This window comes from Lampris incognitus, chromosome 2 (assembly GCF_029633865.1).
Source record: "Lampris incognitus isolate fLamInc1 chromosome 2, fLamInc1.hap2, whole genome shotgun sequence".
In the NCBI taxonomy this organism is placed as follows: domain Eukaryota; kingdom Metazoa; phylum Chordata; class Actinopteri; order Lampriformes; family Lampridae; genus Lampris; species Lampris incognitus.
In genome coordinates, this window is record NC_079212.1 from 100,742,505 (window position 1) to 100,758,102 (window position 15,598).

General features: G+C 43.4%; 1 protein-coding gene across 1 annotated transcript; it reads left to right on the forward strand.

Annotated features, from left to right (window-relative positions):
* Positions 1–7,984: 7,984 nt before the first annotated feature.
* abraa (actin binding Rho activating protein a) lies at positions 7,985–14,221 on the forward strand. Its single transcript, XM_056275317.1, has 2 exons — positions 7,985–8,629; positions 13,784–14,221. Exons 1-2 carry the CDS (start codon positions 7,985–7,987, stop codon positions 14,219–14,221), a joined length of 1,083 nt encoding a protein of 360 aa, XP_056131292.1.
* The last annotated feature ends 1,377 nt before the right edge of the window (positions 14,222–15,598 follow it).

A 15,598-nucleotide genomic window follows, 5' to 3' on the forward strand; every position in this document is an offset into this window, starting at 1 on the left:
CATGGTTGCCCTGGCAGGTTAACGCAGGGTTAAGTTATGGTTGTCCAGCCAGTTTTCTGGTTATTCTTGCCACCTCCGCTCAGTCGAGCTGTGGGTTTTGTTTGTCTCGCTGATTTACCGTGGATTAAAGAAAGTTGCCTACACGGCTAAAGTGTGAACCTACGGTCTTCTCCGTTACTTCGGCTCTACAAAACTAAACAAATACTGACCATTGAAAACGTGAACAAAAACATCAGTAATTCAAATACGCAACATTTAAAACATTTAAAAATTGATTAAAAGAGCATTTCATTCTCATTAAGGTACTCTTAACGACCAATAATAATTATGAAACATGAACAACGGTTCAAATAGGCAGAAAAAGAGAAGAAGAAACTTTGCCTTGAAAACTTAAAAAAAAACAGGGGAGGGAAGGAGGGGCATTTAAAACATTTAAAAACGGAAATGTAATGTCAAACTGGTCATGGACATGAAAAAACTGAAGGCATTTGTCACTAGAAATGAGAATTCTAAAAATATTTTCCAAAAGATCTCCCAGAGGAGCATTCCATCAGACATTCCTTGTCCTAATGAGATTGCAGAATTAATCCTCCATCCTATGTGACTATAAACTGTGATTGAGAATGTCCTGGAAAATGTTTTCCAAAAAACAGAGTGGGAACTCTGACGTCCTCAAAAGCTTCAAGAACATGATGACAGTGACTGGGAGAGTCTCTTCCATACATCCCTCTGGATTTCCATGTGACGGGATGTCACAGGCTGTAGTGCTTGAATGATTTCGAGCACCTGATCAAAGAGGTACCACAGGATGTCATCTCTTGCAGGCCAGAAGAACGTGTTGGCAGGTTGTTCTTTGTCTTTTCTTGCTTCACAGTACTTATTCTTGATATCTTCAAGCAGGGCTTCATGATAGAGTAGTGTTTTTCTGATTTTGGAGCTTACTCTGCCTGTTTTAGTTAATTCATTTACTTTTGATTGAGGAGATTCATTCTTATTTAAGCACTTACATCTTTTCTGTATTTGTCAGCATGTTTTCTTTCCTTCTCTAGCGATTTCTTCAGTTTTTCAATTTCTTTGTGTAGTGCCTCCCTGTTCTTCCTGGAAATCCGCTTCCCTTCTTCACGTTGGCTGAAACCAAACCAAACCAAAAATCAGTTGGTAACTTAATGGGCCAGCCAGCATATGTAAAACAATTACCCATCAATGATAGGCCTGACTTCTTATTCTTTATTTTCTCTACAATCTTAACTGCATACTACTCTAACCTTGAAGATCCTGACTGCTGCTCTGACTGTTGGACAGAATCTGGACTCTGAGGAGGGGTGTCCAGACTGTGCTTCTTAGTCTCTGCCTTATCTTTTCTCTTCTTGTTTTGCTTCCTCTACTTTCTGACGTTTCTCTCAGTCACTTAGACCACTAATCTTCTTCTTATTCCCTTGCTCTACATCCCATCTCCATCTCTGACGTTCACTCTCTAGGTATTTTTGCTTCCTCTCAGGATCAGCATCCCTACGTGCATGGCATCGCCGTTGTCTCTCAGCAGCACATATTGGAGCCATGATGGAGACAGATCCATCTGCACATGTTATGAAATGTACCATTATCATTTAAACACAGATAGAGTTTACCACCCCATCACATCCCTTACCACTCCGTCACAATAAAACATGTGACGGGGTGGTAAATCTCATCCTAAAATGGCTGCAGTTCTCCATGTGGTCAAGTTCCTGACCTAGCATGCATGCACTCAATTTGAAATATAATTTTCTTTGCATTAATAGTGTAAAAAGTTTAATAAAAAACAGTTAACCCTATGTATTTTGCATGACGGGGTGGTTGGGTTGAGCTTGACGGACCCCATCTAACATGAAAAAACAACAAATTAACAATGTAGAGAATGCCATAACTTGCCTGCTTTTGTTCTTGGCTGCTCCAAAGGATCAAATGATGTCACTTCTTTTTTGTGATGTTATTTAAAGCAACAGTACATTATTTTTAGACAAAATAAGTTAGTGTGATGGGGTGGTACGTCAAACAGAGGGATGCACACAAATCATGCAATTTTTACAAAAATAATGTTTTTATTTGAATTAGTATATCTGATGTAAACAGACACATGCATATACTCCTGAAAATAAGAAAGGTTTGATAAGAATATAGCATTTATTTGGTGATATTCTAGAGGCAAATGTCATGTTGGTCAATACGGACATGTGAAAATGGTCATGCACTAATGGAAAATGATTAAAAAATAGTGTTTTACTCTTTAAGAATAGTATTTTCTCATATATATATCATGTTAACAAGAACACTTGAATTAATAGCTTTGAGGTTTGGAAACACACTTTGGAACATTTTTTTGTGCCTCATGCATCTCATCAAATGTTACTGAACCAAATGGCACCCGTTTCATAGAATGACTGTTTGACATACTGCCACCTACTTTACTGGAGGGGAATGTAGAAAACACATCAATTAGGCCCGCGGCCTGTTTCAGAAAGCAGATTTAACAAACTCTTGAGTTTCAACCTGAACTGTGAGTTGACTAACTCTGAGCTGTCAAACTCGGGAGTTTTTGGTTTCAGAACAGCTGATCTGAGTTAGTTCAATCAACCCTGAGTATGTTCACTCTGAGTTAAGCGTGTGCATGATGACTATAAAAAGACATCATCAATGGAGCTCTGATACTACGATTCACCATGGCAACCAGCGAGAAAAAAGGTCATCCCACTTCAGCCCACTGACGTTAGAAATATAAATGAATGTGTATGCAGAATATGAGTATATATTTAAGAAAAATGAGAAAATTTTTATCACATGTTCCACTTATTCAACCATTATATATATATATATATATATATAATATATATATATATATATATATATATATACACACACACACACGTATGTGTAATATTTATGCAGGTGCAACAGGCACAAAACATACTAGGCTGCAACTGAAGATGAAATATAAAAATAAAGATAAGGTATAATTTATTTACAGGTAATTGTGATGTTGTTTAGCCTACCCTACCTAATTAAACAGCATTCAGTGGCTACATTCAACATGTCATATCTTCAAGTAGTTAGTGTAATTTTCCAAGCCAGATTTTTTTTAAAAATTTTCAGCCATCCCAACACTGCTAGTATTTAATATTGTCTATATGAAAGCAACACCTAAATGCCGCTATACATACAAGTCTCCAAATGTATACTTACTGGATATGTTCAAATTTGACCACCATTATAGCCAATAGAAAAAAGGCTGAGGCCCAAAAACAGGCGGGGGTCCACCACCACCACTTACGGAGGCCCAAGAGATAGATGGCCCTCGGTCAAAACAGTGGGTGACTTATTGCTGAAGGCACCTCTGGAGGAAGCTCATCTGACCCAACCACACCCAGGATACAAGGGCCTACATAAAAGATTAGTTATTCAAATTAATGATATATGTACATTCATCCTTTTGCCAGTATTAGCTCACCCACCCATCCATCTTAGACACAACTTGGCACACTGATTTTCTTGTAGCAGTACAATTCTTTGTAATTAACTGCTGTTACTTTTTCAGATTCTTAGTTGTCCTTCAGACATCATAATCTATTTTAAGGTCACTCAGAATTACATGTTTGAAAAATTGTTATGTGGCCTGCACACTGTTGTAAAAACAAAATTCAAATTAGGTGGGACACTTTTCCGGGTAAAGTTGTAATTTTACAGTCTAATCTTCATTTTCGCCCTGTGATGGCCTGGCGGCCTGTCCAGGGTGTCTCCCCGCTTGCCGCCCAATGACTGCTGGGATAGGCTCCAGCATCCCTGCAAACCGTGAGAGCAGGATTTCTACCAGTTATTGATGGTGTAATCTGTCTGGTGGAGCCTTCTGCCACAACAGACCTCCACACAGTTGTAAGTACTCTTAATACGCCACAGATTTTACATAATGGCTTAGAGTAGAACACAAAAAACTGTTAATTTTCATTACAGGAGGATGGTGAAGACACATTGTTGGCTGCCACAGAGAGGGAAGATACAGAGAGGCCCGTTGAGGTTTACACCTTAAAAATAACATCTAACAGTTGCTGATAGGGTCGCACCATAATAAAACACCTCCTTTTTCCTCTAACAGAGCAATGCTGCAAATTATTGGGATGATATGAGAGCTGAGAATATTGTTCAGATAAATGATCGATGGTGCCGAAAAATGGCAACGCTCAAACAGATGACCAGGGAATGACAAAACATCCAAGCGTGGTGTGACCACCCGCTCCTGGTGGAGATTTCCACAACTGCTTCAATATCAACTGGCTCTTCGAGAGAAGGACACGTCATGTCTGACACTTCCTTCAGTCTGCAGGCTCCAGCTAAGGAGGAGGAGAACCTTGGGGTTAGTTAAAGAAAACCTGCCAGCGAGCAGGTTAGCTTCACGGAGTATGTTGCCATAGTAACTGACTCGGAGTTAAGCTGAACTGGCTTCGTGAAACCGAAAACCCAGAGTTTCCTTCATTTCTGAATCAACTAACTCTGAGTTTTCACCAAACCTGCTTTCTGAAACAGGACCCTGGTGGTTATGCCTCCATCAAAATCCCCTTTTTTAGTTTTTTTTTTTTTAGAAAGGTTAAAAATACAGGATATTTAATGGGAGGACAGCGGGAGAGAAGGATAAAATAGAGGCGAATCCCAGGAAGAACAGGAGGGTTGACAGGTATGCTGGTGGCAAACAGTGATATACTACAGACTGAATCTATGAAATACTGACTGAACAGCCTGTAACTCCACAAACTATACAGTCAGAGTGAGCTGTGTGTAAATAGTAGTTCAAGCATAAGCAGAGGTAGGTGCTGGATGTTTGCATACCGAACCAGCCAATTTACAAAATAAATTATCACCTATGCATGGAGAATAATGCTGTTCAAAGCAAAATAATAATAATCAATCAATCAATCAATCAATCAATCAATCAATTTGGCATATATTTTATGGACAATTTGACATGTTTCTGGCCATCACTGAGATCTGCCCAGACAAAGCTGGATAACTTTTCTGTGTTTGAGGGACAAAAATATCTACACACAGGCCATCTCAGGTTTCCAGTGAGAGAGAGTGTGTGTGTGTGTGTGTGTGTGTGTGTGTGTGTGTGTGTGTGTGTGTGTGTGTGTGTGTGTGTGTCATATTTCGTGTTGCTGGCCCAGACTTGTACTTCAAGCCAGCAGCTGCTTCACATGCACGCTCCCACAGAAATAGCTGTGCACGGCATTTGAAGGCCATGGGAAGATATTCCAGCGTTAGGTAAGGAAACAAAGTATCAATATAGTGCTTACATATTAAGAAGAGAACCTGAAGCTCAGATATAACTGTCGATATAAATATGCATAAAATATATGTTTAAATGAAATAATTACAATTATAGAATATATTAATAAAATTATATATTTTCTATATATGTACAATCATGAATGTTGGCAGGACCAAAGAATAAATAAATCGTTTGCACATTTGTATGCCATGTTTATCATACATATTTTAGGCTCGTTTGACAGTCTTAACTCCTGTTGATTTCAGCATCATCGTTAACCCCTAAGATAATAAGTTAATTAAAGGCACAGTCCGTAATGAACGTTGTGGGCCACCATGGCTATGTGGAGTACTGCAACAACGCGAGCGCTTCTTGTCATCAGGTAAATTTTGTAAATGTGAGAAATGAACACAACTGAGCACCTCAAAAGAAGAGAAGGAGCAGCAGCATTGGCTGGTTTTGTCATTTGCAAGCAATAAAGTGAACAACGTTGACGAAGTCTGACCAAAACAATGACAGATGTTGGGCAGACAACTGCTGCAGCAGTTTACCAGCTTTTTCTTAAAGGTACAATCCGCAATTAATGCACACGCGTGTGCCCATGTATAGGGCCCAGTCATTAGCAAAATTTAAAAACAGCCTACAATCATTCCGCAGTGTGATAGTCAAAGGAGTGCTAACACAGGACACATGTCAAACCATCATACCACAAACTTCTACCTGATGACCTGTGAAAACTTATTTTTGCAATACAGCACAGCAGGGCAAATGGTGTTTTAATACAGTCACTATGTTCATATACAGCTCGTGAATCACGAGCCAGAAATTCACACACACACATATTCACACATATACAGAAGGAGACTTAAACATTCACACACACACACAAGCACATGCAAACACACACATACACGTGCACACACACACACATACACACACACACACACACACACACACAATCAATGACATGCAAGATGCTTTATTTAAATCCACTAAATCACATTATTACCTGTATGTGTGAGGCATGATCAAACAGGAATTCACACTGAGATTCATGCCCACAAATACACATACAAGCATGCACACACACACACACACACACACACACACACACACACACACACACACACACACACACACACACACACACACACAACTAATCAAAGCATCAGCCACAGCCTCAAAGACTTTCCATAAAAGAAAGTGATGCTTTTGGGATTGTGAATGAAGACATGAAGACATACCATACACACACACACACACACACACACACACATATATATATATATATAAAATCAACACATATTCCATATTCCCCATCTATAGCATACTGACTCAGAGCTGAAGCTTGTTTATGCCAGGGACTTCAGTGTATTTGTGTGTAAGGACAGAAACGTCCAAGCTGTGTCACCATCAGAATCACACACACTGGCCACCTGTTCCCTGGCTCTCCTGGGGGAAATTCCACCCCAGGTCACTGTGTGTGTGTGTGTGTGTGTGTGTGTGTGTGTGTGTGTGTGTGTGTGTGTGTGTGTGTGTGTGTGTGTGTGTGTGTGTGAGTTACTGTGTGTGTGCGTGTGCGTGCGTGTGTGCACGTGTGTGTTTGTGTGTGTATGAGAGTGACTGCATATGTGTGTGTGTGTGTGTGTGTGTGTGTGTGAGAGAGAGAGTTACTGTATATACGTATATATATGTGTGTGTGCGCGCGTGTGTTTGTGCGAGAGTTACTGCATGTGTGTGTGTGCATGTGTGTGTGTGAGTTACTGCATGCGTGTGTGTGAGAGAGTTACTGTATGTGTGTGTGTATGTGTGTGTGACACCCTTCTCTAGTTCTCTAGACACTCGTGTGTGTGTATGTGCTTGTGTGGTTTTCTATTTGTGTCTATGTGGCTGTGCATGAGAGGAGGGAGTGCACATGTATTTCAGTTGCAGTAATGTTGACACTGCCTCTTCCTGCCTTACGCGGGGCACTATGACATCACTTCCTTTACAACCCTTACTTATTTAAAGGCCAGTGAGGAGCCAGTGGGGCTTCAACAGAGGATTAAAGCTAACTCCTCTCACTCTTCACACCACCGGCTCACCTACTGACTGACTAACTACCTGCAGGGCTCTGGACCGGTCTTTTCCCCCAGGCTGGGTCACTGAACTGAACGTCCACCTGAAGCCAGCCATTCTCTGAAGTAACCAAGGCTGAGTTTGATCAAGGTTAGATTCTCTCACCCAGACACTGTACAGAAGAACATTTTGCACACAAAGATGGCAGTTCACTTTTAAAATCGCTTTTGTTCAGATTCCCTTTTCTATTTTAGCATTTATTTTAAAAAAATCCTTTATTGTTTTAGCTTACCAATTGACACAGTAGGGAAAAAAAGACTTTTTGGGGATGTTAAAGCTTTGACTTAAATTAGTAGGGAATTTGTCTTTTCATTATCTTTTTTTTTCACCACAGTTTTGGAATATCTCTGACACTGGAATTCACGCTACAGTCAAGACCCCACTGTATGCTGGTTATACTTTCCTAAGGGAAGAAAACTGACTTGCAAAGTAAGTTAAAACTGGATGTCAACAAATCTGTTCAGTGCTACAGCATCTGACAGGATCCTGGGACCACCAGAACAAGTGAAGAAGACAAGAGGAAGCCTTTTTTCTTCGGAAGACATCACGCCCTGACACGCACCCAGGACCACTATGAGTAGCGGCGGCACCAGTACAGCTCCACCCCAGGAGCCACGGCCGTTTGTGAGGGCGGTGAGGAAGATCAAGTGTGCCTCTATGGTGGCTAGCTTGGCAAAGAGCTGGCAGGGGTGGGCCAGTGAACGCACAGAAAAGCAAGACACCATCCCGACTGGCTGGATGCCGACCTCTGTAGAGGAGGAGGAAGAGAAGGAACGCAACCACGTGGTCAAACTCACCGTCACCCCACGTGTGATAACGGCGGACGCCAGCGACTCCAGTAACAGCAAGATTCGAACGGTTTCTGTGAAAAAGACCGTCCAGCCCAAACGCAGTGAGTGTGGCAGCGGAGATGTGGTCAACGCCATCCGAGGCAAGATGGAGTCGGCGCCCGAGGAGTCGAGCAAGCCTTTCCTTGGCAACGAGTCGCCAACACGCCGTCGCCAGATAAGGGCGCTGCAGAGCACTGAGGGTAGCGGGGGAGGTGGAGTGCTTCAGGACAGGAAGCAGATGCTCCAGGAGAGGAAGCTGGGGTCCAGGAGCAGCAGTGTGGACACAGAGGACAGCGGGCTGGGGGAGGATGCGGCGCTCAGTGACAACAGCGAATCAAAGAGCGAGCAGGGGGACCCGCCACTGGAGAAGCAAATCAACAGACCCAAGGTAAAGTAATGAGACCGTGTCATGATCTTGTTAATGCAAAAGTTTGCGGATAAAAGGAAAAGTTTCCCGATCGATTACAGGTATATATTTCTGCAGGACATACAATAAATGAACTGGAGCTGTGCAGAAAAGAATGAAACATGAAAATGATTAAAGAATAGGATGGATAGAATGGGAAGGGCCAAGGACACATCCACATTATAAATCCATTAGGGGTGACGTGTTTCTGATATAAATAACTAATCAGGACAGTCAAGTTATTGTTGCTGTGGATTGAAAAAAGTAAAGCTCTCTACAAATTAGGCAGATATTCGACCTCCACCAGTAGCCACCAATACAGTTGCCTCTCCTTATGTGAGGGCATTAAACGTTATGCAATTATATGATGTGAAATAATTTAAGGGTCTTGCGTCTTTATTGCAGGTTAAGCTGGCATGCCTGCTTGTCCGTTTGCAATCCTATATGGGCACATGTTGCTTTGCGTGGGGCTCAAACCTGTTAACCTCAGTCACCTCTTCCTGCTCTATTTCAACCTACTCAAGGAATCTGCTTGGGCTGCTATGTCCTGCCTGTATGTGAGCATCAATAAATTAAATGATGAGTTAGTAAAGCGAAGGAACGATGACCTGAATAACTCCGGAGCCAGTTCTGCTAAGTAACTGGGGTGCATTTACATAGACGAATGACAGGACACACGTGTGCCACAGAGAGAAGCCAAGAAGCTGTTTCTTCCCTGGCTAATGCACACCCAAATGTCTTTATCTAAGGAGTCTACACTTGTTGCATGTCTAATATGTGCTGCTGATAGGCTTCCTAGTATTCACCATCAAATTACACAAGTGATGACTTGCTTGCTATACCGCTGACAGTCTCCAATGCAGTCTGTTTGTTTTGTTTGAAATCATTCACGTGACGTGCGATGAGTGTGGGGGATGTGTGCTTCATCTGCTTTGTAACGTGCTCTAGTAGAGATCACCATTATTCGACAGCAAACTCCACGATGCACCGTGCTAACGCAGCCACCACACATCTCTAGGCCCCAAAAGTGCTTGCTCAGAGGACCGAGAATGCCCTACAATAAAGAATAAATAACGTCATAAAGTTATGCATGTGAAGAAGCAAGTTTAAATATAGTCTCAAGACAGCCCCTTTGAAGACACCTGAGTAAATCCAGTCATTACCTTTGGGGCTGTGACCAACCCGTTCAATCACAGCATAACAGTTGCATAACTTGAATCCAGAAATTTCTCCTAAATAAGGAAACAGAACCTGTTGGTGGCCCCTCACTTGTAAAGGGAGTCGGCGGAGAGCAGGTCCACCTCGTAAAAAAAAAGCTTCATCAACGGTGCATCCATGATGCAATGGAATATATGTAAATAAATATAGTCATGCTTTGCGGTGTGCTTTCCAAACCTGACCTTCAGGTGGAATAACAAGCTTGTGAAAAATGGGTTGGGGGGGAGAGAGAGAGAGAGAGAGAGAGAGAGAGAGAGAGAGAGAGAGAGAGAGAGAGAGAGATAAAAAAAGATTCTCTGAGAGAATTTTTCAGAGCAGGAGAGCCAGACAATAAAGAATAGAGATAGAATTATAGTTCCTCAAGGAGAGAGAAGGAAAAAGAAAAAGTGAGAAGGAGGGAGAGATTGCAATTATCCAGGGAGGGAGAGAAAGAAGAAATCCTCAGACAATATCGTTAAGGAAGGGACAGAGGGAGGGGAGTAGAGACAGGAGGAGAGATAGAATCTCCCAAAAAGATAGAAAGCGAAGAAAAAAAAGACACAGATGAAATCCTCAAAGTGTGAAAGACAAAGAGAGAGGCCAAAGGAGAGATGTAAACCTCTGAGAGAGAGAGAGAGAGAGAGAGAGAGAGAGAGAGAGAGAGAGAGAGAGAGAGAGAGAGAGAGAGAGAGAGAGATGGATTGCCTGGGGTTGGTGCAGAGAGAAAGGCATTTATTAAGGGGGGTCTCGGGTCTGAGTGTGTGATGTTTTGTAGAAGGTCCCTCGGTGGGGAAGCTTCACCTTTCACAGAGCACATTCTGAAGGAGTCTAATGACACCGCCCTGGAAGCCAAGCAAGCTGTGGAAAATTCCGAGAGAGAGAGAGAGAGAGAGAGAGAGAGAGAGAGAGAGAGAGAGAGAGAGAGAGAGAGAGAGAGAGAGAGAGAGAGAGAGAGAAGGCTTTTGATTGAGACAGCAGAGACAGTAAAACCTGCTCATGTGTGATTGTGTATGAATCAATCCGGCCTGCGACTTTGTATTCGTGTTTAAAGCTGCAACTAACGATATTTTCGATAACAAATGTGAATCAAATGACTTCCTGCAATGTGAAATGATTGCTTGCATCGCCGATCGCATTGAACATCGACGGGGGGCATCTTTGGGCCGGATAATGTCAGCAATGAGCTGAAGCCTGCCCCTGGTTGAGGAAAACTGTAGACCGCACTGTTGGTCTCAGTGTGATCGGCGGTACAAGCCTTCCTTTAACCTTACAGGGAGTTATCTCAGTACGTTTACATGCACAGTTTAGTCGAGCTATGGTTATAGCTCGATTAGTTCATTAGTCGGACTACTGACTTTGGTCCCAGTACACATGCGCGGGAGGGAAATCGATTTACTGAGGGAGTCATGTGGGCTCCGCTACGATAGGTGGCGATATGCACTCTTTCAGCTTGTTTGTATTGGGCCATTACCGGTTTACCTATTACGTCACACACGCAGAGCACAACAATCGTCGTAGTGAACTAGGAAGTTAGCAACCCCTCCGAAGACGAAGCAGTTAGCAACCCAGAGCTAAACTGGCACAAAGATGGACAACTTTGCGAATCTGTACATAGCGTACGTGTTGTACGCTCTACTTTTTGTTTACGCTGTTCGACTTCCGGGTCAGACTTGGCGCGCGGAAAGTTAGCGCGTGCGCAGATCGTCTCGACCAGCTCCAGTCCGACTAAGGTGTATACATGCAGAAGTAAATCGAATTCCAATCGCATTATGTGGGTGTGTGGGTCCGACTATTACAACTACGATTTCAGTCGAGCTAACATGTTTACATGCATTTTAAAAGTCCGGTTTTAGTCGGACTAAGTGTCATGTAAACGTACTACTGTAATCTGTTCACTGTAAAAATACCACTTAATGTAGCTCTGTGTGTGTGTGTGTGTGTGGGGGGGGGGGGTGCGTGCCAGGGTGCAGCAGGAAAGGCCAAGCTGGAGATTTTTTTACCCCGGCTGGAGGATGGTCTATTTAAAGATGTGGGGTCACTTATCAACACTGACATCTCAAATTATGGAAGAACTACAGCTCGTGCTGTCGTTCACCAGTCACTCACATGTATTTCAAGACTTGGCCGATTATTTTTCCCATGTGTATATACATAGATTTGTGGATGAGTAATAAAAAAAAGTAGCCGCTCGTCAGCTTTTAAATACATACATACATAACCACACAAAAAGCTCGAATATATGAGTAATTCACTGTTTATAAATATAATTTCACATGAAATAGACTGTACACACCTGGATTGTTGACAAGTTAAATGCAACTCTTGTAACATTTGTGTACAGATTATCCAAACTGTTTGATTGGTATTTGAGTATCAAAAAATTGGTAGGAAAAACCTGATGCAGACATTTTCCTTCCAAAGCAAGACGCCCAATATCAAACTATCAACCCCCCCCAAACAGCAAAAAAACAACCCCCCCATGCTAAATTAGTTCTTTCCTTTCAATAATATATCAATAGCTCTGAGGCAGGAATCTTCTGTGGTAACTGGGGTGTTGGTTTAATGGTGAAATACTGGTTTCATGTAACGTCAGTGAAAAAAGAACTGAAGCCTATCCAACTGCGGACTTCGCTGTAATATGATGTGGATAAAAACATTAGTGAAAAGCCTAGAATATGTTTACATTTAAAAATATACATTTTCATCAGTCCTACAACATAATAAGATAGTGTTGCATGACAAAATAAAACTAATACACTATAGAAGGCATGCCAACATGTCCCCTTCCTTCCTCCATGTACCAGTACGGGTACATAAAGCCAATGACTTACCAGTACTGGTTCAGTGGTACTAGATGTGGTACTGTGTTTTCCTGCTGGTCTTGGTATAGGCCATTTACCTTGCAACCGAACCCATGGCATGATGGCGGCATTATATTTTCAAACAACTGACCAGACATACCAGGAGCACATCTTTTATTTATTATTGCTGTGCTATCTGTAGGTTAAAGGATGTATATAATGTTCAAAAATGTCAGTTTGGGAGGTGGAGAGCAAAGTGGAAGAAGATGGTGTGTCTCTATAACTGGATGTGTGGAGATACACCCTAAACTGACAGTTTTCCTTTTTTAAAATGTTCTGGTGCTGACATCAAACTACCTCCAAATCTCTGGTACTACACCAGCAGTCAGGGGGTTTGGTTAGTAGTGCAGCGGGGGGGGGGGGGGGGCAGGTTGAACAGCTATGTTGTTTTCATCGACAGTGATATGGTAAAGTTATTTTCCCAATGTAGCAATAATGTCCAATATTGATAGTTTTACCTGGTAGAAAGCAAACGTCAACATTTTAACAGCTCAAAAACCACATTTTTGATAATGGTGACACATTTTCCACTAACGTTCACATCCTGGTCATTTAAAAGTTCTGTTGCAGGAACTGGACTTGGTACACTATGTCACATGGGACACAAGCACGTAACATGACATTTAAAAACATTACACATAATGATAACAACCACGGCAATAGCAACAAATTTGGAGAAGAGACTCTTAAAGAGATGTTAACCTATTTGCCACCACCACGCTGTCACGTCACAGCAAGAAGGTCCTGGGTTCGAACCCCGGGGTTGTCCAACCTTGTGGCTCATTCCAGGTCATCCTCTGTGTGGAGTTTGCATGTTCTCCGCGTGTCTGCGGTGGGTTTTCTCCGGGTGCTCCGGTTTCCCCCACCATCAAAAAGACATGCATGTTAGGGTTAATACTCCTGTCTGTGCCCCAGACCGAGGCAGTGGAAGACGAACTGGAGTTGGTCCCCGGGCGCAGCACGGCAGCTGCCCACTGCTCCTAGCTACACAGCTAGGATGGGTTAAATGCAGAGCATGAATTGCCCCACGTGGTTCAATAAGATAGATCAAATTAAATCACACTCTTCTTCCCCACAGATAAAGATCAGCACCATGAGCGACATCAAAAGCCGCTGGCAGCAGTGGTCCAAGCAGCACATTGAAGGGCAGAAGCTCAACCCGTTCAGTGAGGAGTTTGACCACGAGCACGCCATGGCCCAGCGCCTCCGCAAGGGCGATACCGGCTATGGCCGTCCCAAAGAGGGCTCAAAGACGGCCGAGAGAGGCGACCGGGCCCAGAAGCACGTCCACAGGGAGATGGAAGAGATGGTCTGGATTATCAGAGACATGGGCTTTGAGGACAGAGAGGGGAGGACCATCATCACGTTCGGGAGGCTGTTCGATCGCTACGTCAAGATCTCGGACAAGGTTGTGGGCATTCTGCTGCGCTGCCGCAAACACAAAATGTTGGACTTTGAGGGGGAGATGTTGTGGAAAGGACAGGATGATGACGTGATTATCACAGTGAGGGATTGAGAACAGACTTGATTTCTTAAACACAAACACACACACACATGCATGCACACCACTCTACATAAAAACACACAACACCCACAAACAGAAGCCTACACACTCCCCCAGACAAACACACACGCACACACACACACACACATATATATACATAAATACACACACACACACACACACACACACACACACACACACACACACACACACACACACACACACAAGAGAATTGAGATGATACCTGATGAAAGTTTCAGACTGAGAATAGATGGAGTAACACACACCTAACCATACAAACATGCAAATGCATGCAAGCACACAGAGGACACACGGGATATTGTATTCTCTTTGAGCAGCTGAAAACTGGTTTGATGTCTATAATGTACATTATGCACGGAAGTGCAAAATGAGCACATGCTGCTGCTGGTTGTCCATCGTGCCCGATGATGACCATCTTCTTCTATTTGTGGGTCCTTTGAGGACTCAGATAGCAGAAGATACCTGCGCAGAGATGGTTTTTAAAGTGGCATGGGGGGTGCGCTTCTCCCAACGCCACATGACTTGATTGTAGAGGAGATGGTTCCGATGGCAAGGGGGATCCCTAGATGACCGGCACCTCCACACAACTGCAGGGGGCTGCCGGAAATCCAGTTTTTCGGAAACCGCCTCGAAGCGTGCCACCACAGCTTGCTTTTCTGTTGGGGTAAGCTCCCTTAGCCTTATGTCTTCCAGACTCACCCACAAGGCAGCGGGGCAGTGGTTTGATAGGTGCCAGGGCGTGTCCACCAGGGTGGGCCTGCACACCATATCTCTGGGGCCCACTGCTGCTCCGAGATCCCCTGTCAAGTTAGCCTGGGGCCGCAAGACCCCAGTTACCATGTGTGGCCACGGGGAGGCCTGGCAGGAGTCTTGGTGAAGGAGAGGCTATGTACTGGCAAGGGAAGGCTTACACGCTAGGATGCTTCCCTATTCGCCACAAAGGCTAGCCAGTGGCAGCAAGCTAAGGGCAGGAAAGACACAAGCGGGTTGGAAGAACACATGCACCTTCCCTCCAACTACACACTGCTGCACTAGACGCATCACAACACCCTGTGTGTATGTACACACACACACACACACGAGCACATGCCAAACACACACACACACACACACGTGCACAAAGATGTTCACACAGACTACTACTGTTTCCCATTTATTCTACTACCATGGCCTTACAGTAAAACCGTGCCCTGCCATGTCAAAATATTCTTATAATACCTTTACTTTTACCCCATATGGCCTCCTTCTCTAAGTATTAAGCAGCAAGGGTTTTCAATGCTGTGCTGCGAAACAGGCAGCAAGCACCTACTGTGAAGGGAAACAATGGAGAATGGCTGTCAAATGTAT